The 27,750-nt window shown below is 32.0% G+C and overlaps 2 protein-coding genes across 2 annotated transcripts in view; both read right to left on the minus strand.

Moving 5' to 3' along the window:
• The window catches only part of LOC122498864 (pre-rRNA-processing protein TSR1 homolog), a 179,619-nt gene that overhangs the window by 2,099 nt on the left and 149,770 nt on the right, over positions 1–27,750 (minus strand). Inside the window, exon 11 of the mRNA XM_043606842.1 lies at positions 19,819–20,026. Coding sequence (XP_043462777.1) covers positions 19,819–20,026 — 208 coding nt within the window. The remainder of the gene's footprint in view (positions 1–19,818; positions 20,027–27,750) is intronic.
• Positions 340–6,848, minus strand: LOC122498868. Its single transcript, XM_043606851.1, has one exon. It carries the CDS (start codon positions 6,570–6,572, stop codon positions 4,995–4,997), a length of 1,578 nt encoding a protein of 525 aa, XP_043462786.1. The 5' UTR covers positions 6,573–6,848; the 3' UTR covers positions 340–4,994.

Raw genomic sequence — 27,750 nt, forward strand, 5'->3', positions numbered from 1 at the left:
ATTTATAATGTTATTTATAATTTCTTGTTATATTTATTGATTTAATTTTTAAAATATTCAAATTCAATTTTTATTCTTAAGATATTTTACATTAATAACATTTTTTTGTTTCACATTTAATGTTATTTATAATTTTTTGTTATATGTATTCATTTAATTTTTAAAATATTCAAACTTAAATTTTTATACTTAAGATACGCAAATAAACTAATGAGTGTATCCTAAAGCCCCCAAGTAAAAAGTTGAAAAAAATATTTTAATTTTTTAAAAAGCATGTCCTCTGTATTGGATTTGATATTTAAAATTTTTTCAAAAATCGTTTCAAAATTCGTAATCAGCAAAGTTGCAAAAAATTTAAAAACAAAAATTACAATAAGACTATAAGTTATGTTAACCCTTTAAAGCCCGTTTTTTTAAATTAATACAATTTTCGTCATAACCTCCTTATTTAGAGGTTTTCTACGTCGTTGATTACGAAGTCGATATCATATTCAAGAAAATTTTTAAATTCGAAACTCTTCATTTTGTATTTTGAAAAACTAACATCAGATTCGTAATCAGCGAACCCGAAAACCTCATAGTAACAGGATTCAGGTCAAATGGATAGATTTTCAAAAAAGTTGTCCGACATTTTGGATCCGCCATTTTAGATTTTGTAAATTTTTTTATTGGACTACTGTAAACCTAGACAGTGGCAAACAATCGAAGTGTTTCTTCTCTATTATTAACGACATTAAATATTTAAATTGTAAACTCTACTCTGATTTTAAATGTTAAGGGTTCTACATATCTAATTAAAACTGGTAACCATTTCTTATTGCTTATATCACTGGTTTCATCTACATATACTGAAAAAGGGGTTTCTTTTAAAACATTAGCAATTCAATTTTCCTCGACTTTGCAGAGAACATTATTTGCAATAGCAGTCTTTTTAGACCGACCTAATTTTACTGCTTTTAGTACGAGAGGATCCATATCCTTGAAAATCTGAATTACTTCTGAAGACACTTTAAATGGTATGTTATGTTCCAAAAATAATGCAGTTATTATGATTAGTTACTGCAACTTCCTGATCACGATCTGAATGGTTAGTTAGAGTAGCCTCTTCATTTCGATTTAAGATTTAAAGATTTCGATTTTTCATAAAATTTAAGATTTGTTTGATGCATAGAAGAAGACTCATGTCTTTTAATATTTGCCTTTCCACAAATCATTACTTTAGAACAAATTTTTCACTGATATTTCGTTTTATCGGCTACTCTGATTAACCATTCTCTCCATGAAGTAAATTCGCCAAACCAAGATTCCTGAAAATACGTACAAGAAATGGGAAGACGGTTGTTAAAGTTCTTGATACAGTTTTTGATCGTTGGGGTACACCTAACGCCGTTGTGACTGATAACGGAAAGGAATTTGTTAATGGGGAAGTGGGATCATACTTGAAAGCAAGAGGGGTTAAACAAATAACAACACCGATAAAACACCTTCAAGCTAATCCGGTCGAAAGGTTTAATCGAACCATTAAAACTATGATCGCTGCCTTCCTAATGCATGATCACAAAGAGTGAGATGAAAATTTATCAAAGTTACAATTGGTATACAATACGGTACCACATACAGGAACTAGGATCTCTCCTTTCTTTTTAATCCACGGGAGGGAGGCTATCGTAAAAAACTTGAGACAGTCGACTGATAAGGACTTGGACTGAGCTGAAGAATGGTATGGAGGTTTACTATCCAAACAAAAAGTTAAGTCAACCAATTGGAGAATTTGCAGCTTCAGAAGAAGATAATGGAGGAGGCAATGACGACGTTACAAAAGAATTTCGAGGCTCAAAGGCGTGAGTTGGAGTATCTCAAGGGGAAAGGTAATCAGAACAGGTCAACATGTTTCTATCAAAAATTCGAAATTGGAAGTCATCTCAGCTTAAGGTGAGAAGAGTGGAAAGAGTCTACCCAGATCAAATACAGGCTGAGAACGAGAGGAGGAAAAGGTCGTCAAATGACAACCATCCTATGCAAAAATCCAAGACAACGGAGAAACAACTGACAATGGTCAATTTTCCTGGAGTGGAATTGGCACCATCGGTTCCGGAGAAACCACTTCCATTCTGTCTACCTAGCTTTTGTGAGGTAATATAGGAACTTGGAGTGGGAGGATTATTGAATCCAGAAGACGCTCAACAACCATTATACTTTGTCGACTGTAGAATCATTAGCCAGGAACTTCTGCGCGATATGATTACTATGAGAGCAAGGCTGCTTTTTGAGAAAAAGGAGTCCAAGATGGTGGATCGTTCAACCCAGACCAATGTTACTCAAGTTGCCAAGCAAATTGTACCAGGATGTGTCAACTGCAGATCACGGGAACATAAATTTAGAGAATGTCCATTACCATATCACCCAAGCTTCTGTACTTTTTGCGGAGCGGAAGGATATGACACGGTGGCTTGCATATTTCCCCACGGAGTCGAACATGAGCAAATTCTGGGACGCTGTACCGCCTGCGGAAGAGACGAATTTCAGTACTGTCCAGGGGTCGATTCTTTAACTTTCCTACTCCCACTTCACACTCTCACTTTCCACTTCCCACCTTTCACACTTACTTTCCACTCCCACTTCACATTCTCACTTCCCACTTTCTACTTCCACTTCCCACCTTCCACTCTCACACACCATTCTCACTTCCCCCTTCAGCCCTAAGCACAATTGAGTCGGGTGCTTGAGACGACTGCGGGATATGGGCTTCCTAACCTCAAAATATATGTAAATGTTACATATCCCGTAACCGTCTCCCGAACCAGACTCAGTTGTGCTTAGGCCTTTCCAATCTCACACACCAATCCCACTTTTAAATGAAACTGTGATTAACGATGAGAGGAAGGTGGGAAGTGGGAGTGAAAGGTGGGAAGTGTATAGTGAGAGTGGGCAGTGGAAGGTGGGACGTGAGAGTGGAAAGAGGACTGGAAAGTAGGAAGTGGAAGGAGGGAGTGGGAAGCGGAAGGTGGAAAGTGAATAGTGAGAGAGGAAAGTGGGCAGTGGAAGGTGGGACGTGAGAGTGGAAAGTGGGACTGGAAAGTAGGAAGTGGAAGGTGGGAGTGGGAAGCGGAAGGTGGAAAGTGAATAGTGAGAATGGATAGTGGGAAGTAGGTGTGGAAAGTGAGAGTGAATAGTGGGAGTGGAAAGTAGGAGGTAGGTGTGGGAAGTAAGAGTGAATAGTGGGAGTGGGAAGTGAGGGTGGAAAGTTACAGAGTCGACCCCCAGAGTGTCCTGACTGCAACATCAGACATGCAGGCTTGGTCGACTATTTGCGGTTAAATTATGCAACATGACCGACTTTTATTTTATGGTTCCAGCGGATCATCGGTATATGATCGATGATAAAATCAAAGATTTGAGGCACCGAATAAAGGCGAAGTTCAACGACAAATCTGAATTGCCTAAAAAAATTAGGAAGTTTTTAATCAGAGAAAACGCTTTGAAATCAGTCAACGATTTTTAATAAAATAAAGTCATATTAGAAGTCAAATAAAGTCGTTATTAGAACTTTCTGAAGAGAAATTCCAGAGAGCCATTCGTGCATTGCTTACTCCACAGACCATCAAGTCTTTGAATGAGATTATGGAGGAACTTCCAGAGTGAGGCACAGTTCATCGAAGGATTAAAAGATGTTCTTTTTTGTTTCATATTACGAAGTCGAACGACTTAATGAAGATAATGTTTATTTTTTGTACTTACATACATACAGATAAGTTTTGTTTAAATTTCGACGAAGTCGAATGACTTAAAAGAGATAATATTTATTTTTATACTTAAATATAGAAACGTTTTGTTTAATTCTTTAATTTTGTAAATGGTCGACAATAAAAACTAAAATTCCACAATATTACATTGAGCGTTTAATGTGAGGAACCTACTTAACATTTTTATTATTTTGATTTTTATTTGTTTTTATATATATGTATTTTTTGAACTAACGTATGATTTGAATTGTTTCAGTTAGTAATTGTTTAGTTAGACGAATTTAATTGTATCGTCACGCGTTGTCGACAAAACCGCATTCTTAGGTCGTCCACGTGTTGTGAGAAATTTGGAAAGATTGAATGTGTTGTGGCCACCTAACGAGAGAAATATCGAATTGAATTTATAATATTTATAATAATGAATCAGATTTATAATTACTATTACATTTTTCCCATTTTTCTTTTAATAAAATTTGTTAAAGTCTCCTAAAATGAAAGTTCTTGTAATTTTACCCTGTCGACCTTCTGTCGACTGGCATGGCGCCCGCGGTTTATTATTTTAATTTAATTAATTAATTATTATAACATTTAAATTGAAGCCACACAGTCACGAACTCGACCGCGTGAGGCGTCGAATTTTATTAGATTATTCACACATAAATAAAATTCCTGTTTCAATTTCTTGGGTAAAAACTTTAATAAAAAACCAATTAATAATAGAAGTGTAGTTGATTAAATAATATTTATTCATTAGTTTCAGTGAATAGGTAATACAATATTGATTTACTGCTATTTCCTCTGTGTATGACATCGTGACTCCGAGTATTATATTTTGTATTACTTTTACATAACAATATTTCTCTTATCATTAGTAAACCTAACGTCCCTGGTTAGTAAGGTCTTATTTCTTCAGAGTAGTACAAAATGCTCAAGTTATTTTTTTCAAACAATTTCCTTCTCACAAGACAGTTATTTATTACACTAATGCAAAAATTTGAAAATAAAAATTTCTAAAGAAAATACAACAACAGAAAGTGAATATCCCAGAATAGATATCCCTATTATAAGTAAAAGAAGTTTCTTCTCTGTAGTTGGAAAAATTTCTTTCAGATCGTAATCTATATTCGGCGTACTGAAAAAACGTGTGTCATCCTGCTTCCACTTTTCAACTAAACCAGCTTGTGCCGCTCTTTGCAAAATGTATTCAAACCTTAGGGAATACGGTGAATTAATTTCAAGATAAATGGCACTTCAGGTAGTAGACATACTTTCTTTAACAATTTTAGTTTGTGGCTTTCCATTCTCATTTCTTGTGTTTCGAATAATTATTTCCGCCTCATTATTTTGCATTGTACAACTAATATTTCTATATTTTACAATGTGTTGTGCGCAAATGTCAACAAAATCTACAAATCCGATATGTTTTTTCGTAAACTCTCTTTTGATTTCATTGTCTGCAAAAGTATTACCAACTCGATTTATCCCTAGAAATCCAATTGGCTGCAAATAAGATTCATGTACGTCCCTGATTGTATCAAAAATTAATTCTTTCTCATTGCTAAATTTCAGGCCCGTCAATGCTCCAAATAAGTTCGAAGAAATTACAGTACTTACAATGAGTAAATAACAATAAATTAATCTCTCTCTTAATTTCCGCGGTTCCCGAGGAGCACACAATTGTAGAATCATCTGGATAATGTACATAAGTTTCCAGTTGTGACGGTCAAATTTCAAAATTCTAGTAATTATCCAAACTGACAGCAGAATTATGAGGATCATTGGAGTAGTCAGGGAAAATAATAATTTTCCCTCAATCTCCTTATCATTTTCCATTATAATAGGAACAAGAACGATTATTTCTATCCTACCCAAAATCACGTAACTGTACTCGCAATTACGAAGCAATAATGAATTAAAAGCAGCAATTTGAATCTTATTGTATGCTAGTTGGTTAAAATAACCAGTTGTACGACTTTTGTTGTAGCAGTCAAATGTTCCAAAAGCTTTTTCATTTGATGGAACAAATGCGAGTTTAAAATTCATCACTTGCGATAAAAGTCTAGCATATGAAATAACAAAACCTCTCATTTCTACAGGATAACCAGTTGCATTCATTTTTACATAATTTGTAAATGGTTGATTGTACGTACCAAATTTTATCTTATATCCATTTAAATTATGTAACTTATCAGAAAACATTTCGACACTAGTGGAACAATTTTTGTATGTAGTTTTCTTCAAATAAGGATTAAATTGATGGACATTAGCAAAAAATTGTTCATTACTCAGTAATGAATTTTTAGTTTTATCTTCATTTTCTGCCACAATGTGTAGAATCGTTACATCCAAGAATTTCTTATTCCACATGGTGGTCAGAAATTTTTCAAATCTTAAATCCCTTTGTTTTGAATAAAGAAGAAACAAGCATGTTGGATGTCCATTCTTATAAGATGCTGACTTTATTAAATTGATTGCTTTAGTCAGTTTTGTAACATCTTCAGATGTTTCAATGTAATTAACGATTACGAACAATGTCGTTAATTCCGGTTCTTTCACCATTCGAATCATTTTTGAATGTATAAGTAGTTCCTCTGTAGAATTTCGAAAATCTACCTGCAGTACAGATGTTTTACTCATCAAAAGCGATAATATTTCTTCGTTATTTACTTTTTCGGTATTATTCGTAAAGATCATTACTTGATGAAATGTATTTAATTCTGTCTTCAAAAATGCTTTTAAGCACATTAAACATTGTGAGAGATTTAAGTTATTATTACTACTTTCACAAATACAAAGTAAACTCAATAGGAATAAAAATGCTATCTTCATTTCTTGAAATATTTGAAATTGAATTAACTTCAATTCTATGCAGTTTGTTACTGAAATTAAAAGAAGAATATATACTTATTACAATGGCTCTTAAAACATTTAATTGGAGCTAAAAAAATAATTACTACCCTACCGTCAAAAATTGTTAGTGGATTGAAACACAGCTTTCCTAAAATCAAAATATCTTGAACAAAAATTAAGATGGTGACTTAAACATTATGGACTTGGAAGGCTTATAAAATTTTGCATCAGACATTAATTTCAGGAAGAAAATAATTTGAGTTCCAAATTTTTCATATCATTTTTATAGATCAAGAAACGAGCTGAACATATCAAAAGATTATTGAAAATTTACACAATATTGTTCTATAAAGTTTTAAATACTATTATAATTTTGAAAACCTAAAAAATATTCGCCAGAATTTATCTGACGCATAATTTTATTAACTTCCCAAATCCGTAAGATTTATGTCACTTGCTAGATTTTTGATTAAGAATTCGTAATTGTAGTGGAGCTGTGTAATTTATATTTCACCGAATAGTTCAAGAATTGTTTTTCTAAAACTTACGTTTATATTTCGTGCTTGGTAATAAATCGTTGTCTCTTTATCAAATAAAGTATCATCATTGTAGTAAACTTAATTTTAATGAAAAGATGTTTGCAGTATTTAGTTTAAAATTTATAATATGCTTAACATTAAGTAGTAATTTTATAATTGTTAACTACAAAGGAAAACTTTTGCTCACACTTGATAAGTTCGTATTGAACTGATTAGAAACGAATTTTATAAAAAATGAATTTGCTGAAGATAAACAATAAGGAATCTTTTCTATTAGTTAAAAAGTATTATTGCCTAAGTGAAAAAGAACAGTTTTTTCAAATTGAAATTTGTTTCTGAAGATGTAATGGTCAAGGTCAAGGTCCATCGATTTTTTCCATCTTTCATATCAAATTTAAGTTCAGTAGTTTTGTAATTGTAAATCCCTGTAAGTGTGTATATTTCATAATAGAATTTGTCATACAAATCTATCTAAATATGAAACTGTTTAAATATCAAAATTTTTTTAAAAGAAAAAATACTACAAAGTTTTTTTAAACGTAAGAATAAATGAAATTTTTATATCGATATGTATTTTGAAAGGTAATCTGTTATGCGGTCAAGGTGTATTGATTTTATTTCAACAAATATCAAAACTGAATTGTAAATATATTTTCTTTCAATAAAGGCATTCTTCTAAAGTAAAAAATGTTATCGAATAGAAATTAATAATTAAGATTAACCCTTTAATGCCCAGTGGAACACATACGTCCCACAGTGGGCAGAAACTTTGTGGAACTCAAATCTGATAGTGGTTTTCAAAAATTCAAAATGACAGATATAAATTGTAAAATGTTATTAAATTTGCTTAAAACTCGTTACTTAAAAAACGTTTTCATATATCAATCGGTCATTTTAATATTAATTAACTTTATATTCTTGTTTAACATGATTAAATGTTTAGGTTCAGTTTTTAAGAGAGTTATTTTTATTATTGCTTCCTCGTGAGGAAGCTTTGTAGTCGTTTAATTTACAAAATTTTTAAAAATCCTTTTAACAAATTTTCTTCTATATGGGACTATGTTATATAAGACCCTGAACAATTGTCCGGATGTATGTATGGGTGTGTGTATGTGTGTGTGGATCCCGATTTTTGTGAACACGATAACTCGAAGAGGTTTTAACGAATTTGGCTAAAATTTACCAAGTGTATTTATCATCAAAATATCTCGAAATGGATTGATAGACTTTAAAAAATTCTCAAAAAAAATTTTTTTTTGACTTTTTTGTAAAAAAAATTTAAAAAAAATTTTTTTTTTAAGTTGGTTATTGAAGTTAATATATAATAAAATCTTATCAAGACGAGTCGATTGGTATATAAAAAGTATAAATTGTATGAGAATTTACAGAGTTAATCACAATTAAAGCTGAAAAATTCGCATTTTTATCAAAAAATGAGTTCTTTTCGCAAAATTATGTTGCCGTATAAGAAAATCTTACTCATTTATTTCTAAAATCTTATTCTTTGCACCAAGATGGATCGATTGCTATATATAAAGTATATATTGTACTTAAATTTATAGAATTAAAACCAATTATAGACAAAAAATTTGAACTTTTAATATAAATTCATTTTTTCTTAAAAACCATGTTGCTGTACAATAAAATATTATTTATTGAGAAATGAATCAAAAATCTTATTCTTTGCATTAAGACGAATCGCTTGATGTATATAAAGTGTATATTCTATTGAAAATTATAGAATTAATTACAATTAAAGTTGAAAAATTCACTTTTTTACTAAAAAATTTTTTGTTTATTTAGATTTATATTACTGTATAAGAAAATTTTATTCTTTTTATTAAGAGGAATGAACTTTATTTTATAAATGTTAAATTATATTAAAAATGATTTAAAAATGAAATATATTTATCCTTAATCCTTCCTCCACGGGGAAGCAAATTTTTTTTGCTGATCGTAAAGAGGAAGCAAAATGTTCATGTAATGAAAATCTGGATTTACAACTTTTTTCTTAGTCCTGCAGGCAAAACATTATTGTTTTATCTCGAAGTGTCAAGTTTGCAATGATTTTTTATAGGTTAGAAATCTTTTTTTAATTCTCCATATTTTCCCTCTACTCCTGAGTAAGTAATCTTTCATTTCCTTTTTCATTTATGAAAATTAGCCAAGTCATTCATATTTGTTTACTATAATATTCTTAAAACAAGATTTTATCAGTTGATATAGTTTGAAACGCGCCTCATGGCTAGAGGAACATTAAATTTGGAAATAATGTCCATTTAAATTTAATTTATTAATTTGTATAATTCATTAAATTATAATTTAAATATAATAGAGAGAGAAGAGAAGAATAAGTTGTGTTAAAAAACGATGTCGACTTGCAGATCTCGACAGTTCGCATGCTGCCGGTCTATGAGGAGCATCTCGAGACTACGCTCCCATCTTCAATGGGTGCATCAAAGATTAAATAGAATGAAGTCCGGCTAGTTTTAAATGATACATTGCCGGTCAAAATTGAGAGACCACCCATTTTCAAGTGAATTAAATACATTTTAAAACATAATATTTATGAAAACTAAAATTTTTTTCTTTTTATTTTTTGAAAGATTATAAAATTATAAAGAGAACAAAACCTTACAGAAGTCATTTGGCCGGTATTTTATTTAGATGTTTTTAAAAAATCGTCATTTTCAATGTTTTACAAAAATTTGTATAACTTCTAAAACAATGAACGCTTTTTAATGATATTAGGTTTATTTTAAAGTTTATTCTCTACAGTACGAAAATTACTTATAGGTATTAAAGTGCAATTTTTTCTTAGAAAATGCAGGTCGTCAAAGTAAGCCAAAAAATTTCTAGAAATTTGTAATAGTTTTTTTGTACTAAAAACTATTCTAGAAAATATATAAAACATGATATGCTGTAGATTTTTCAAGAGAATTTGATACAAAAAATATGTTTGAATTTAAAAATTTATTTTTCTGTTAATAAGATTCTTTCAAATTTTTTTGTTCCAAGTTTGACGACCTGCATCAACCAACGCTAATTCTTTTTTATTACTAGTTATTATTAATTATTTATGACATGCTTAAAAGTTATGAAACATTTATGCTCTTACTCATATCTTTAGGCTTCATTTTTTTAGTTTTTCTTTCTTTACATTTTCATTTTTCGCATTTACAATTTTATTTTCGTTTAGTCCGTCAGACGGAGTCATTTTTATTATTTTCATTTAAATGTCCTTTGTCAGAAGATATTATGTGTTACAATACTTTATTGTAATCTTAGTTCAGTAGTTATTTATTTATTTTTTATTTTTTTATTTATTTATTTATTTTTATTCGTAGTTATTTTGATGAAATCTAATTTACTTAATGGGAGTATCATTTAAAATGTAGAGCTGGAATATAAAGCCCAGTAGCAGATCATTTCGTCATTGAACAAATAAAATTATTTAATAGGAAGCTAAAAGACTGGACGATTTTTGGTAGAATCTACTATTGTCAAAGAGATTTGAAGCAGATTCAGGAAATTCACAAAATATTTTAAAACTTTTATTTCTTAATTCTTGGGTAAAAACTCTAATAAGAGACAAAATAATAATAAAAGTGTAGTTGATTTTATAATATTTATTCAATAGTATCAGTGACTAGGCATTACAATATTTATTTATTTCTCTTTTTTCTGTGTACGACATCGTGATCCCGAGTATTACAGTTTGTATTCCCTTTATGTAAAAATATTCCTCTCATTTGTATACCTTACGTCCCTGATTAGTAGAGTCTAGTTTTTTCAAAGAAGTACAAAATGCTTAAGTTATATTTTAAAACAATTTCCTGCTTACAAGACAATTAATTGTTACATTAATGCAAAAATTTAAAAATCAAAATTTCTAAAGTAAATGCAACAATAGAAAGTGAGCATCCCAAGATAGATATTCCTAACATAACTAAAAGAAGTTTGTTTTCGGTAGTTAGAAAATTTTCTTTTAAATCGTAATCCATGTTCGGTTTACTAAAAAAACGTGTGTCGTCTTTCTTCCATTTTTCAACTAAACCAGCTTGTGCAGCTCTTTGCAAAATGTATTCAAACCTTAGTGAATACGGAGAATTAATTTCAAGATAAATGGCACTAAAGGCAATAGTCATACTTTCTTGAACAATTTTTGTTTGTGGCTTTCCATTCTCACTTCTTGTGTTTCTAATAATTATATCCGCCTCATTATTTTGCATTGTACAACTAATATTTTTATATTTTACAATGCGTTGTGCGCAAACTTCAACAAAATCTACATATCCGATATGTTTTTTCAAAAACTCTTCTTTCATTTCATTGTCTGCGAAAGTACTACCAAATTGATTCATCCCTAGAAATCCAATCGGCTGTAAATAAGATTCATGTACGTCATTGATTGTGTCGAAACTTAATTCTTTCTCATTGCTAAATTTTAAGCCCGTCAATGCTCCAAATAAATTCGAAGAAATTACAGTACTTACAATGAGTAAATAACAATAAATTAATCTCTCTCTTAACTTCCGTGGTTCCCGAGGAGCACACAATTGTAGAATCATCTGGATAATGTACATAAGTTTCCAAAAGTGACGGTCAAATTTCAAAATTCTAGTAATTATCCAAACTGACACCAGAACTAAGAGGCTCATTGCAGTAGTCAGAAAAAGTAATAATTTTCCCTCAATCTCCTTATCATTTTCCATTATAATAGGAACAAGAACGATTATTTCTATCCTACCCAAAATCACGTAACTGTACTCGCAATTACGAAACAATAATGAATTAAAAGCAGCAATTTGAATCTTATTGTATGCTAGTTGGTTAAAATAACCAGTTGTACGACTTTTGTTGTGGCAGTCAAATGTTCCAAAAGCTTTTTCATTTGATGGAACAAATGCGAGTTTAAAATTCATCACTTGCGATAAAAGTCTAGCATATGAAATAACAAAACCTCTCATTTCTACAGGATAACCAGTTGCATTCATTTTTACATAATTTGTAAATGGTTGATTGTACGTACCAAATTTTATCTTGTATCCATTTAAATTTTGTAACATATCAGGAAACATTTCGACACCAGTGGAACATTTTTTGTATGTAGTTTTCTTCAAATAAGGATTAAATTGATGGACATTAGCAAAAAATTGTTCATTACTCAGTAATGAATTTTTAGTTTTATCTTCATTTTCTGCCACAATGTGTAGAATCGTTACATCCAAGAATTTCTTATTCCACATGGTGGTCAGAAATTTTTCAAATCTTAAATCCCTTTGTTTTGAATAAAGAAGAAACAAGCATGTTGGATGTCTATTCTTATAAGATGCTGACTTTATCAAATTGATTGCTTTAGTCAGTTTTGTAACATCTTCAGATGTTTCAATGTAATTAACGATTACGAACAATGTCGTTAATTCCGGTTCTTTCACCATTCGAATCATTTTTGAATGTATAAGTAGTTCCTCTGTAGAATTTCGAAAATCTACCTGCAGTACAGATGTTTTTCTTATCAAAAGCGATAGTATTTCTTCGTTATTTACTCTTTCGGTATTATTCGTAATGATCATTACTTGATGAAATGTATTTAATTCTGTCTTCAAAAATGCTTTTAAGCACATTAAACATTGTGAGAGATTTGAGTTATTATTACTACTTTCACAAATACAAAGTAAACTCAATAGGAATAAAAATGCTATCTTCATTTCGTGAAGTATTTGAAATTCAATTAAATTCAGTTCTATGCAGTTTGTTACTGAAATTAAAAGAAGAATATATACTTATTACAATGGCTCTTAAAGCATTTAATCGGAGCTAAAAAATAATTACTTCCCTACCGTCGGAAATTGTTAGTAGATTAAAACATAGGTTCCCTAAAATCGAAATATCTTGGACAAAAATTAAGATGGTGGCTTAAATTTTATGGACTTAGAAGGCTTATAAAATTTTGCATCAGATAAGGTTTAGCCAATGTTTTTGTATGTCCGAAACTGATTAATATTTTAAAGTTTTTATGGATCAAAGTGAAGGTATTAATTTCAGGAAGAAAATTATTTGAGTTCCAAATTTTTCATATTAATTTTGTAAATCAAGAAACGAGCTGAATATATCGAATGATTATTGAAAATTTATACAATTTTGTTCTATAAAGTTTTTAAATACTACTATAATTTTGAAAAGTTAAAAAATATTCACCAGAACTTATTTGACGCATAATTTTATTAACTTGCCAAATCCGTAAGATTTATGTCACTTGCTTGATTTTTGTTCAAGAATTCGAAATTGTAGTGGAGCTGTGTAATTTATTTTTCACCGAATAGTTCAAGAATTGTTTCTCTAAAACTTACGTTTATATTTCGTGCTTGGTAATAAATCGTTGTCTCTTTATCAAATAAAGTATCATCATTGTAGTAAACTTAATTTTTAATGAAAAGAAATTTGCAGTAATTAGTTTAAAATTTATAATATGCGTAGCTTTAAGTAGTAACTTTATAATTGTTAACAGCAAAGGAAAACTTTTGCTCACACTTGATAAGTTCGTATTGAACTGATTAGCAACGAATTTTATAAAAAGTAAATTTGCTGAAGATAAACAATAAGGAATCTTTTCTATTAGTTAAGAAGTATTATTGCAGAAGTGAAAAAGAACATTTTTTAAATTGAAATATATTTATCAAGATGTAAATCATTTACAGTCAAGGTCTATCGATTTTCTCCATCTTTCATATTAGATTTAAGTTTAGTATATTGTAATTTTAAATCCTTGTAACTATGTATTTTTTCTTAATAAAATTTGCCATAAACATCTAGTAATAAAACTGTTTAAATATTTAAATTTTTTTAAAGGAAGGAAATACTACTTTGTTTTTAAACGTAAGAAGAAATGGAATTTTTATATCGATAATTATTTCAAAAGGTAATTCGTTATGAGGTCAAGGTGTATTGATTTCATTTTAACAAATATCAAAACTAAAGTGGAATAAAATTCTTTAAAATTTTTCAATTACTTTCAAAAAGTGTGATAAAATTGTGTGATAAATTGAAATGGTGAAAATAATTTTAATAAAGTTACAGTAACAATATTTTTATAGTATAAAATTTATTTTATTAATGATTTGATTGAAATTTAGTTGTCATTTTAGCAGAGTCTACATCCAGAACAACAACGCAACGGCAGCCCCTCAAGCTTTAATACAATTCAGATAAGCAGCCTCTGTCCATAACAAAGGTCTCAAATGAGGAAACCAATGTAAGTATAAAACAAATTTTAAATATTTTATAAAGACTTTTTTAATCCTTAAATCGCACACCTCCTTAACTCAAAAAATCATATTTTAAAATAACTTTATTAGGACGAAAAGTTTGACGAATGTCATTTATGGAACATAAACTTAGGTATCAATTTAAAAAATATTACTTTTAAAAAATTGTGTAACTATTTAAAAAGAATTAATTTTAAGAATGTCGTTATTACGAGATAAGGTCGTTATTTTTAAATATAAATTAAATTTCAGAAGGTTTGAAATGGACTCACAGAATTGGTTTAATTTCACTAAACGACCAAGAGCACAATATCAGACCCTTAAAACTCAAGTTTCGAACGGAATACAAAGCAATAACTCTGTTTCGCACGTTTGTATCAGCGAAGAAGTTAGAATCGAATCACAAACTTTTGGAGAAGGTGTGGATTTAGTGGGACAGAACGAAGATGCAAATGCAATTTTATTTTTGCAAGCCCGTTGATACTTAAATAAATTATAAAACATGACCCCAAAAATTGTAGTTTGTATTCCCTTTACGTAACAATATTCCTCTCATTATTTAGTAAACCTAACGTCCCTAGTTAGTAGAGTTTTGTTTTTTGATTTTTGATTAATGATTAATTATTTTTTAAACCAATTTCTTTCAGACAAATAATTATTTTTTACATTAAATCGAAAATTTAAAAATCAAAATTTCCAAAGAAAATACAACAACAGAAAGCGAATATCCCAGGAAAGATAATCCTATTATGAGTAGAAGAAGTTCCTTTTCTGTAATTTGAAAATTTTCGTTTGGACCGTAATCCATGTTCGGCTTACTGAAAAAACGTGTGTCATCCTGCTTCCACTTTTCAACTAAACCAGCTTGTGCCGCTCTTTGCAAAATGTATTCAAACCTTAGTGAATACGGTGAATTAATTTCAAGATAAATGACACTTAATGTAGTAGTTATACTTTTTTTAACAATTTTAGTTTGTGGTTTTCCATTTTCACTTCTTGTGTTTCGAATTATTACTTCCGCCTCATTATTTTGCATTGTGCAACTAATATTTTTATGTTTTACAATGGATTGTTCGCAGATGTCAAGAAAATCTACATATACGAAATGTTTTTTCAAAAACTCGTCTTTGATTTCATTGTCTGCGAAAGTACTACCAGCTTGATTTATCCCTATAAATCCAATTGGCTGCAAATAAGATTCATGTACGTCATTGATTGTATCAAAACTCAATTCTCTCTCCTTGCTAAATTTCAGCCCCGTCAATGCTGCAAATAAGTTCGAAGAAAATGCAAAACTTATAATGAGCAAGTAACAATAAATTAATCTTTCTCTTAATTTCCGTGGTTCCTGAGGAGCACACAATTGTAGAGTTATCTGGATAATGTACATAAGTTTCCAAAAGTGACGGTCAAATTTCAAAATTCTAGTAATTATCCAAACTGACACCAGAACTAAGAGGCTCATTGCAGTAGTCAGAAAAAGTAATAATTTTCCCTCAATCTCCTTATCATTTTCCATTATAATAGGAACAAGCACGATTATTTCGATCATACCAAAAATCACGTAACTGTACTCAGAATTTGGAAACAATATTGTATTAAAAGCACCAATTTGAATCATATTGTATGCCAATTGGTTATAATAACCAGTTGTAAGGCTTTTGTTGGGAGAATAATCTCCTCCAAAAGCTTTTTCATTAGATGAAACAAATTTCAGTTTAAAATTCATCACTTCCGATAAAAGGCTAGTATAGGAAATAACAAAACCTTTCATTTTTATAGGGTAACCAGATGCATTCATTTTTACAAAATTTGTAAATGGTTGATTGTACGTACCAAATTTTATCTTGTAACCATTTAAATTTTGTAACTTATCAGGAAACATTTTGACACCAGTGAAACATTTTTTGATTGTAGTTTTCTCCAAATAAGGATTAAATTGATGGACATTCGCAAAAAACTGTTCATTACTTAGTAATGAATGTTTAGTTTTATCTTCATTTTCTGATACAATGTGTAGAATTGTAACGTCTAAGAATCTCTTATTCCACATGGTGGTCAGAAATTGTTTAAATCTCAGCTCCCTTTGTTTTGAATAAAGAAGAAACAACCATTTTGGATGTCTATTCTTATAAGATGCTGACTCTATCAAATCGATTGCTTTAGTCAGTTTTGTAACATCTGCAGCTGTTTCAATATAATTAGCGATTACGAACAATGTCGTTAATTCCGGTTTCTTCACCATTCGAATTATTTTTGAATCAATTAGTAGTTCCTCTGTAGTATTATGAAAATCTACCTGCAGTACAGATGTTTCTTTCATCAAAAGCGATAATATTTCTTCGTCATTTACTTTTTTGGTATTATTCGTAATAATCATTACTTGATAAAATGTATTTAATTCTGTTTTGCAATATTCTTTTAAGCACGCTAAACATTTTGACAGGCTTGAGTTATTATTACTACTTTCGCAAATACAAAGTAAGCTCAATATTATTACAAAATTTATCTTCATTTCTTGAAATATTTGAAATTGAACTCAATACAATTCTTCGCAATTCGTTACTGAAATTAAAAGAAGAATATATTTAATACAATGTCTATTAAAACATTTAATCGGAGGTTAAAAATAATGACTACCCTACCGTCGGAAATCGTTAATGGATAATAACAATTCTTTCCTAAAATCAGAATTTCTTGGACAAAAATTAAGATGGTGACTTTAATTTTACGGATTTGGAGGGCTTATAAAAATTTGCGTCGGATCAGATTTGCCTAATGCTTTTGTATGTCGGAATTCGGAAACAAATTAATATTTTTAAGTTTTTATGGCGCAAATTAAAGGTTACAATTTCAGGAAGAAAATAATCTGAGTTTCTTATTCTTTATATCATTTTTGCAAATCAAGAAACGAGCTGAACATATCGAATGATTGATGAAAATTTAAAGAAGCTTGTTTTGTGAAGTATCAAACAATACTACAATTTTGAAAATTCAAAAAACGTTCAGCTAAACTTATCTGACGCATAATTCTATTAACTTCCTAAATCCGTAAGAGTTATGTCACTTGCTTGCTTTTTGTTTAAGAATTCGTAATTGTAGTGGAGCTGTGTAATTTATTGTTTACCAAATCAACTTAGAAACTCTTTAGAACTTTCCCTATATGCTAAAAAGTAGATCAAGAATTGTAAAACATAATTTTTTTTCTAAAACTTACCGTTTAGATTCAGTGTTTGGTAATAAATCGTTGTCTCTTTATCAAATAAACTATCATCATTGTAGTAAACTTAATTTTTAATAAAAAGAAGCTTTCAATATTTAGTTTAAAATATATAATATGCTTAGCATTAAGTAGTAATTTTATAATTGTTAACTGCAAAAGAAATCTTTTGCTAACACTTGCTAAGTTCGTATTGAACTGATAGAAAATGAATTTTATAAAAAGTGAATTTGCCGAAGATATAAAATAGGAAATTTTTTCTATTAGTTAAAAAGTATTATTGCCTAAGTGAAGAAGAACATTTTCAAATTGAAATATATTTCTAAACATGTAATGGATTTACAGCCAAGGTCTATCGATTTTCTCCATCTGAGATATTAAATTTAAGTTTAGTATTTTGTAATTTTAAATCCTTGTAACTATGTATTTTTTCTTAATAAAATTTGCAATAAAAATCTAGTAATGAAACTGTTTAAATATTTAAATTCTTTTAAAGGGAAAAAATACTAAAAATTTCTTTTTAAAGGTAAGAAGAAATGGAATTTTTATATCGATAAGTATGTCGAAAGGTAATCTGTTATGCGGTCACGGTGTATTGATTTCACTTTAACAAATATCTAAACTAAAATGCAATAACATTTTTTAATACTTTTCAATTACTTTTAAAAATTGTGATAAAATTATTTAATTCATCAATAATTTTCTGTAAAATTTTAATTATATTCCTTAAAAGAAATTTATTATTTTCAAAAGTTGTAAATAAAATTCTTCATAAAAATTCAATTTTAAGATACATTCAATTATTCAATAAATTATTTATTTTTGTATTCAAATGAAGAATTACCGAAAATCGAAATTTCATAAAATTGAGCCGTAAACAAATAGATTAAAAAATTTTCAAAACACTTTTGCAAAAATAATTAAAAATAATTGATTCAGAAAAGAATTTTAGTTAAAAATTCTAGAAAATAGTAATAACTGAATTTAAATGATGAAAATAATTTTGACGAAGTTACAGTAACAATATTTTCAAAGTATAAAATTTATTTTATTAATCATTTGATTTATATTTAACTCTAACTATTTCCGTTTGAAAGATAATGAATTTTAACTGTTTTCACAGTTTAACCTTTCGCCCCAGTCTCCTCTATATAATTGAATTATTGCAACTAATTTTATAAAAATAATTTTTTTTAAATTACATTCTTTTATAACATTTTATTAAAATAGTACTGAAAATAATGGAATTTCTCAGTAGATTTTTATTACTGAAAAATTATGATGAAAACAATTTAATTGTTTCAAAGAATATCATTAAAATTTTTGAGAATATTTTCTATTATTTTAACTATTAACGGATTTAAAGTAGTTTAAATTCTCAAAAAAGGAAAAAAGTAACCGGTAGTATAAAAATTTTTAAAAAAGTATCCAAATAGCAGTAAAATGAAACAATCGTTAAAATAATAAGATTCATAACCTCCAAGACTCCTTGCAAACCTTCTTATAAAAGAAATAAACTTATGGTTAATATTCTACATTATCAACCATTATCAACCACATTGTTGCAAATCAATGTAGTCTATCCAACAATCAGTGTGAATTTCTGTTTCGACAAGAACATGTTTTTTAATCAAGTTTGTTTAAACTCGTTTGTTATCGGGACAGATTTCCAACCAATAGTTGGAAGAATGTTCTCTGTTAATCACTCCAAGGATCCAGAAACCCTCCAATATTCGAGCTCTCTCGTATTTTTGACGACCAATTTTACATTCGTCGATCCCGACAATTTCGCCTACACCTCCAATGCCACCCTCTTCTTGGAAGTGCTCGTCTAGATCAATCATGCAGATCTCTCAAGCTCAACAAAAAGAGAAAAGATCTGCAGTGGTTACATGCAAAATATTTTGTTCTTCCACTATACTATTTTCTCGATTAGTTTGTCGAATGTCAAAATTCAACGAAAAGCAATATGTTACTATTAAACAAGATGTCGCTGATTCATTCAAATTAATATTTTTTTGTTATCCCGAACAAAAGCGTTCACTGGGAATCAGTTTTATGTCACGTAACAATTGCTTCAAGAGCAATGGACGCTTTTAGTTGAAAAATAAAAGGTCAGTCTTCTCAGACATCCAGGGGCATGATAAGAGACATAAAGGTCTGAAATATTAAAAGTAAAAATATTTATTTTTTCTTACCTAGCGGTTCCTTGATATGTCCCCTTCGTCCGAATTTCGTAACAACTTGGACAGGCTTGAACCAATTGATATCTTCACGATTAAAGAACATAAATCGGATAACTGCTGATCGTTTATGAACTTTGAAGGGATGTCCACTTAAGATAACTCTTTTTACTACAAGCCTGTCGGCGTTTGCGGATAAAACGCCACCCGTTGCAATCAATTCCTGAAAATAAATGTGCGATAAATAAAATAATAATGAAATAAAAAAGCCGTTTCTTATTACGAGTAAGTTAACAACTTACTTACATAAATCAATTACGTTAAAATCTCTTTAAATTTGTTTGAAACATGTTACTCAGGGGTTTTCGGGGTCGCTGATTACGAATCTGACATCAGATTTAAAAAATTGTAAATTTTAGACCCAACATGGCCGATTATTTTTTAAAAAAATCGATCTAAATTACTTAAAGTTTATTATTCAGTGGTCGCTGATTACTGAGGATTTCAGATAGCGAACGTGTGGGGGTGCTGGCTAGTTAATTTTATTTATAAAATATTTCAATTTGTACGTTTTTGATAGAGAACGGGTAGAGCTGCCGGCTATTTAGTATTTGAATAAAAAAAATGTTGCTTAAATTGTAGCTAGGTTATTTCTCTTTAAAAACAATGTGTTGCTGGCGAGTCCAGACAAATTTTTTTAGTCGGAGCGTTTGGTGACAATGCAAGTCGTTTTAGTCCGGGCACACGTGAAGTGGTGCATTTGGACAATAGTGTCACAGATGATGTTTCGTTCGCTGATTTGGATTCCACGGTAATAGAAATACCGGCATCTGAAAATAATTCTGTTCCGACGATCGTGAACAACACAGAGCAAAATAATGCACCTGTGATCTCTACTATAACCGTGACTAGTTCTACGACCAACTCTTTCCCTATGACAACCGTCGCGGGGGACTACAAGTTTTTGCCTAACTAGCGTGACCTGGACCATGCCCCCTTCTGGTATTTCGTTACCCTATTACGTGTCTAGCTCGTGGGGTCTGAACCCGGTTCTGAGAACTGTGTGTCTATAAATGCAGACACGTTACCTAAGACTTATTTTCAACGCGAGTCCGTGCCAGTTTCGAAACCGAGTTCCCCAAGTCAGCGCTAAGGAAAGGATTAAGATTTGTGATAGTGATTTGTTACACGCATTGTCTAGTGTATTGCGGGGAGTAGCTAGCAATTGGTATCGTGTAGTTAAGCGCGAAATCAAAACATGGGGACATTTCAAAAGGTTGTTCAGGAGAGAATTTTTAGAAACCGTGGATGACGAAGACGTGTACGACGAGTTAAATTCCCGAACGCAAGCCAAAGGAGAGAAAATTTCTGAATATCTCCTTAGTTTGCGTTCTATTGCCCAGCATTTTCGAAATCCGATGACTGATTTTGAAATGCTTAGAATAGCTTATCGTGGTTTAATCCCTGAGTATAGGCGTCATGTGTCATCCTATACGGTGAATACTGTTTTGAATTTGGAAAAACATTTACGTCAATATGAAAGAATCAAGGAAATTGACAAGCGCTATGTCCCTCGTCCATCCAAAGAGAAAATGTTCTTCCCTACCTACAGCAGCGCCCAAAGTAAATGTTAAAACTGAAGCGTTGGGTGCAAGAAGGGCGTATAACAAAAAACGACGAACGGAGATATTTCATGTTTAAGTTTTTAAACTTTAAAAGCCCGAAAACTGTGCATGCAAATTAAATAAATTATTTTTTATTTAATTAGTCCACTATTAGGCTATCAAATTAAAGTGTAAAATTAAGGGAAAGTTGCAATTAACTATTAAATAATAATGTTTTTCAAAACCAATTTATACGCCCTTTTTGCACCCAACCACATGCTTAACCACACAATGTTTTAGGCGTTAGTAAAATTTAAAGTTTAAACTTGAGATAACTTTAACTTTTGAATATTTTGAGATATTCGTTTGTGATTTGTGATTTTCGTTATTTTTAACATATAATTAATCCTTAAATCATTTCTAATTATTAAAAAATGAACATTTCAAATAGAAATTTTTTTTAACCAAATTTCTGTAAAGGACTGTCGATTTTCTCTTGTTTTTACATGCAAATTGTATTGGAAAACGTTTAAAGTTACAAAATTATGTAACATTCGCGCAGATTTTTATTCCTAGCATCGTCAAGAAGTCTCATATCAAAATAAATTTTTGATAATAAAAACCAGAGGATATTGTAATCGTTCTCATTCAATAATTTGAAAACGGGCGTTATCCGCCTAACGCCCTTCTTGCACCCAACGCTTCAACTTCTATATTGGACGCGCTGTTAGAAAATTCCTTGTCGGATAGTGGGGAGGAAAATTCAGGCATAGAATTGGGTACGGATAAGAAAAAGCAGAGAATGAGAAAGTCCAAAACTAAAAAATCTGAACGAAAGGTTGAAGTGAATGCAATATCGGATCCAGCAGGGCAGCCTAGTGTTGTGGTGGGAAAGGTAGCAAATCAGCCTTTTTCTATTCCAAACCGACTAGCCCAATTGCCCATTTCCATGACCAATCTTGCCCAGACAGTAAATAGTGGTGCCCCCCAGGTTGGTGCAAATAGGGCAAATCCTCCAAATAATGGTAGACAACAAGGAGCAAGATTACGTAGTAGTGCTAATAATAGCAGTATAGAGCCATTTTTGGGAATTTGTAGTAAATGTGGTGTGGTTGGTCACAAAGCAGTGCTAAGCCCTTTACCATCCAATGTGACGCGAATTACTAATGTCCACGTCTCGGATATGAAGCGTTTTGCCCCCTGTGGTCAAAATAATTAGTTGTGTTGTTGTATGGTTGGTCGATTAGTAGATTTTTCGTGTCTCTTTGCTTGTATTATTTGTGGTTTCTTTTTTCATTATTTTATTTTCTTTGGTTTTGACAGAAGACTCAATGCCGCGTAAAATTAATTTTGATACTTCTACGTTTAAGGCTTGAGTCAGGTCAGTAGTTTTTCGTAAGGACTCAAAGGGTATGTGGAGATTGTCAGCGGGAAGGAGAGTAGTGGCGACAGCTGCCAGAGCGCACGTTGCTGAGACGATGATTGGACTTGCAGTTGATACGAGTCCTTCTACGAATGCGGAATTTTATCAACTTTTTGATAGAGTTCTGCGGGAGCGGGGAGTTGGAGAGGAGAGTGTGGCTTCTTTAATCGAAGCCCCTGGTCCTTCGAGAGGTCCTGGCGGCCCGTCTGGTCGTGACGAAGTTTTGCCCTTGTCCCCCCTTTACAGAGTGCCGAGGAGGATGATTTGGTAAGACTGGAGTTGGTTGGGCAGGAAGCGGTTTACTTTCCTTTGAAGAATCAGAAGGAGTTGGAGAGCTTGAATGCGGTGGCGGAGTTGGACGAGGCGTTGGGCAACGATGTTACAATCAATCGTCTGCAGTTTCTACGCGAGCAACTGGTTGCCGAGAGACAACACCGTGCCCGTGATTGGGACTACGTTAGCTCCCATAGCCCCCCACCTAAACGCACACCGAACGCTAATCTACCTCGCAATGCTCCCCTTCCGTCTGATTCGGAGAGGATGACATCAAGCAGTATGTCCCCAAGTTCAGCGACCTCCCCCCTATTGAGAAGATCATTCCCTTGATAGGTTCTCGTTTTTTTACCCCAGTGGTTAATCGAGAGTTGCCAATGCGTCTGTCGGGTAGGATATTTTCGAACTTGGACCCCATTCCCACTGACCCTTTGTTGGACCCCCCTCCTGGAGCATGTCACAATTGCTGGCAACGGGAACATCGTTCCAGGGACTGTTTTTGACCGAGTACTACCTTTTGTAAGGGTGCAATCCCATTACAGCAGAATACGTCGACCGAAAACAGAAAATCATGAGTGCGAAAGAGATAGATAGATATTGTTGTTCTTTTCACTCTCATGATTTTCTGCTTTCGGTCGACGTATTCTGCATACATGGGATCGCACCCTAAGAATTGTGGTCGGCAAGGAGTCACGTTGTGTAATTGCCTTCGTTACGGGCGCATTCATAGGGAATGTATGATCCGGAAATTTGATCAGGTGGGATATGCTCAACATCGTGAGGAACGGGTTTGCTTTTACGAGAGTCGTTCACAGGAGCACAGCATTGGATCTGTAGTTCTTTCCCCCCAAGTACACCTGAACCTCAACCTGGGCCGAGTACCAGCGGCGACAGAGAAGGAGAGATCAGAATTCGCAAGGAGAAAGTGCTCTTGATAGAGCAGATAATGCATTTGGAGCGTTTCATCGCAAATTTGCCTCCTGAGATGGCGCGAGAAATTAAGATTAAGTTTTGGAAAGACCGACAATGATTTGTTATACTCTTTTTTTGTAATTTAATTTTCATTAATCGTTTTCTTGGAGAAGATTAATTATTATTCGAATTATTTGCCTTTTTCTTTTATATTAATTATTATTAATTCGTGTATCATTAAAATTTATTTTTTTGTGTGTTTAAATAAATTTAAGTTAATTTTAATTATCTGTTTATTTGTGTTTAAATCATTTGTTGGAATTGTTTCTTGTGTGAGTTTGGTTGTTGCATCGAACGTTTGACCGTTGGAGTTCAAATTTCACAAGAGACGCGAAGACGAGGTTTATGAGAATTTTCCAATCTACAATTCGCAATTGGAAATACAGCATCAGGATTCTTTCTCAGCTTCCCCCCATTGAGATTTGTTAATTTAGGATTTTTGTGGATAATTTTTGTTATATAAGTTTGGGTATTTGATGCAATCAATCTATTAAATTTTAATATTTAATCTTTGGAAATTACCCTTACAAAATTTTTTAAAATAAATTCCAATAGCCGGAGCTATTGGTGGTTTCTGTGGAAATTCTCGATTATGCCCCTAGTGTTAGAGGGACTAAGAATGTTTGAAAAGGATTTAACACGTAAAGTCCAGGAGAGGGGAGAAGCTGCAGTAAATGCAGCAGGCTCTCCCGACTCAAATGAAATTGTCGATGGGACAAGACCCAAAAATAGATAGTTTCTGGAAGTAGTCATTGCGGATCGGCCATATTATGCGTTGTTCGATAAAGGGGCAATGGTTTCGGTAATTAGTCCCAAGTTGGCCGAGAAATTTAGAGAAAGACTAGAGCAAGCGGATACAGCAATCCAAAGTGCCATTGAGGGATCCACTAAAACGTTAGGGAAATTAATTTTATGGTTGACAGTCGATGGATATGCGCAGTCTTTCGAACTAAAAGCCCTTAGTACTTTAACCCAGGATTTGATTTTAGGAATGGATTTCTGTAGGGAAATGGATATGGATTTCCAGCTTGGTAAAGGTCTTTGGCGGATAAATGACCAAGAATGGCATAAGTTGGCGTCGGATAATGGAGAAAATAGTACAGATGGTATTTTCGCGGAATGTGCAGGTGTCTCGGAGCTTACCGTGGGCCAAAGAGAAGAGGTCCAAAGTTTGGTAAATGAATTGGTCCTTCCTCAGGGTCAGGAGAATGTCTCCAATGATTATGCAGTGGTTGATCAAGGAGGTACAAAAATTATGGGACGAAGGCATTATCGAGTCAGCGTCCAGTGATTAGAGCACTGCGCTGGTGGTGGTCAAATAGAGTGACGGGTCACTCAGACTATGTTTTAACTACCGGGACAACAAGGTGACAATTAAGGACGTTTATCCGATACCGAGTATCGATTTTATACTGGATACATTAAGGAAAGCCCGGTATATTTCTAAAATCGATCTCAAGATGGCGTACCATCAGGTACCGATGTCTGTGGAAAGCAAGAAGTACACAGCCTTTTCGGTTCCTGGTTTGGGTCTCTTTCAATTTAAGAGAATGCCATTTGGGTTAACGAACGCCCCCGGCACGTTCCAGTGGTTTGTGGACTCACTATTTGGTCCAGAATTTAAACCTGTCGTTTTTGCATATCTCGATAATATCATAATTGTCACTGATGACTATTACGAGCACATCAAATGGTTTAGGATAGTGCTCAAGAAATTGGCGTCTGCTGGTTTGGTAGTAAACCTAGACAAATGTGAATTTGGTTGCTCTCGGGTAACTTATTTGGGTTATGTTCTGGATAAGGATGGTTAACATATTAAACAGCTGCGGCATTTTCTTGGAATGGTTGGGTGGTACTCTAGTTTTATAGAGAATGACAGCAAGATTAAGGTAACACTCTTGAGGCTTCTCCAAAAAGGAAGACCTTAGGAATGGTAGGCTGAACATGAGGAGGCTTTCCAGACTTTAAAGAAAAAGTTGGTTTCGGCCCCGGTTTTGGTTCGTCCGGATTTCACAGAGCCGTTCACCGTCCCGTGTGACGCAAGTTACTCAGCGATTGAAGCGGTTCTGACTTAGGAGTCTGAGGACGGCGAACACCCAATAGTGTACGCAAGCAAGGCCCTGACAGGAGCGAAACGGAATTATAGTGTCACTAAGCGTGAGTGTCTGGCACTTTTATAAGCCATTAAAAAGTTTAGACCATATCTAGAAGGAAACACGGACGAAATGTCAGCTTAAGCACCATTGATGACCCGTGGTATATCAAGAGGAAACTCCGTTTCACTGGATTTGCCTGTGGGTGGTATGGCGGCGTTGTCAAATGTTTGACGCCATAGTCCTCCAAGGTCGATTTTAGGTGATGGTTATCAAAAATAGAGAAGCAGAGTTGGTAAAAGATGACCAGGAAGATGGCCTAGAAGAAAGAGTGAAGGAACCCGTTTTTGGGCCCCCGGCTGGAGGCCTTATGGATGATTTACGGCTGTTGGCCCCTACTGCTTTTTGGAGAATCCCAAGACGTACTTTAGTCGCGATAGAATTCAAGTCGAGTAGTTGAGATTAAATAAGTAATTAACTTAGTAAATTTGTATTTAAATAAAGGCTAAAGTAAATAGAGATATTGGTGTCTTATTTAATCAGATTCGTGTAGTGTGAATTGTCCGTTGGATTCCAGTATTCGTCGTCGTTGGTAAGTCCAATTTGAATTTGTCAAGGATCGTCTTTGTCTTACCGTCGCGGAAAGTCCCCTAAAGTAATTATTTGGTAATCGGGTTAAGTTGATTTATCTTGTGCAGAAGATGCATTTGATTTCTTTTAATTTAAATAATCTGTCAGTCTTTTGTCCGTAGAATCGAAGAAGGTTTCTTCCCAATAAGAGAAGAAGATCTCCTTTAAATTGTAGTGAGTCTGTCGAGTATATATGTGTGTGATATGCGTGGTTATGAAAAATTAAAAAAGTCTGAATAAGCTGATGGGTGTGACCAAGAATGACGACAAGGTGGGAAATTGTAATAAGAGGGATCAAATTATTATTTTTGATTTCGTCGATTCATTTTACCTCTAAAACTCATCTGAATATACTAAAATTAAATTAAAGTGCAAATGTATACTTTTTGTCACTTATAATAATTTGTTGAAATGTTTGATTTATATGAATCAAATATGATGGTGATAATATTAAAAAGTGTAAATTCAAATAAGGAAAAACACGTTATCTAAAGGTGAGCTTATATTATAAAAATTATAAAATTAAAATCAAAAAGAAAGAATTCATGTAATTATCCAAAGCGTTCGTTGTTACAGCGTGAATTTTTGTTACACCTTCAAAAAAAGGAAATTCTTCGGTTATTAATTATTAAACAAAATAAATAGAAGCAAATGATTGATGCAGTTGGATTCTTTTCGGTGAACGATAAATACATCCAAGCATCGACATCTAGCTCACTTCTATTTTATTGCTGTTACAATTATAAGGGTCAACAATTTAAGCGAATGATCGATACAATTGGATTGTTTTCGGTGGACGATAAATACATCCAAGCATCGACATCAGTAAATTGATATTAGAATATAAATAAATTTTTTATTTAATATAATTTGTAAATTCAATTCAAATATAGAATTTTATTTTTATTAAAAAGAACATTTTAAATAATATAGTATTAAATTATTACAAAAT

The sequence above is a fragment of the Leptopilina heterotoma genome, unplaced genomic scaffold (assembly GCF_015476425.1).
Source record: "Leptopilina heterotoma isolate Lh14 unplaced genomic scaffold, ASM1547642v1 Lhet_160, whole genome shotgun sequence".
In the NCBI taxonomy this organism is placed as follows: Eukaryota; Metazoa; Arthropoda; class Insecta; order Hymenoptera; family Figitidae; genus Leptopilina; species Leptopilina heterotoma.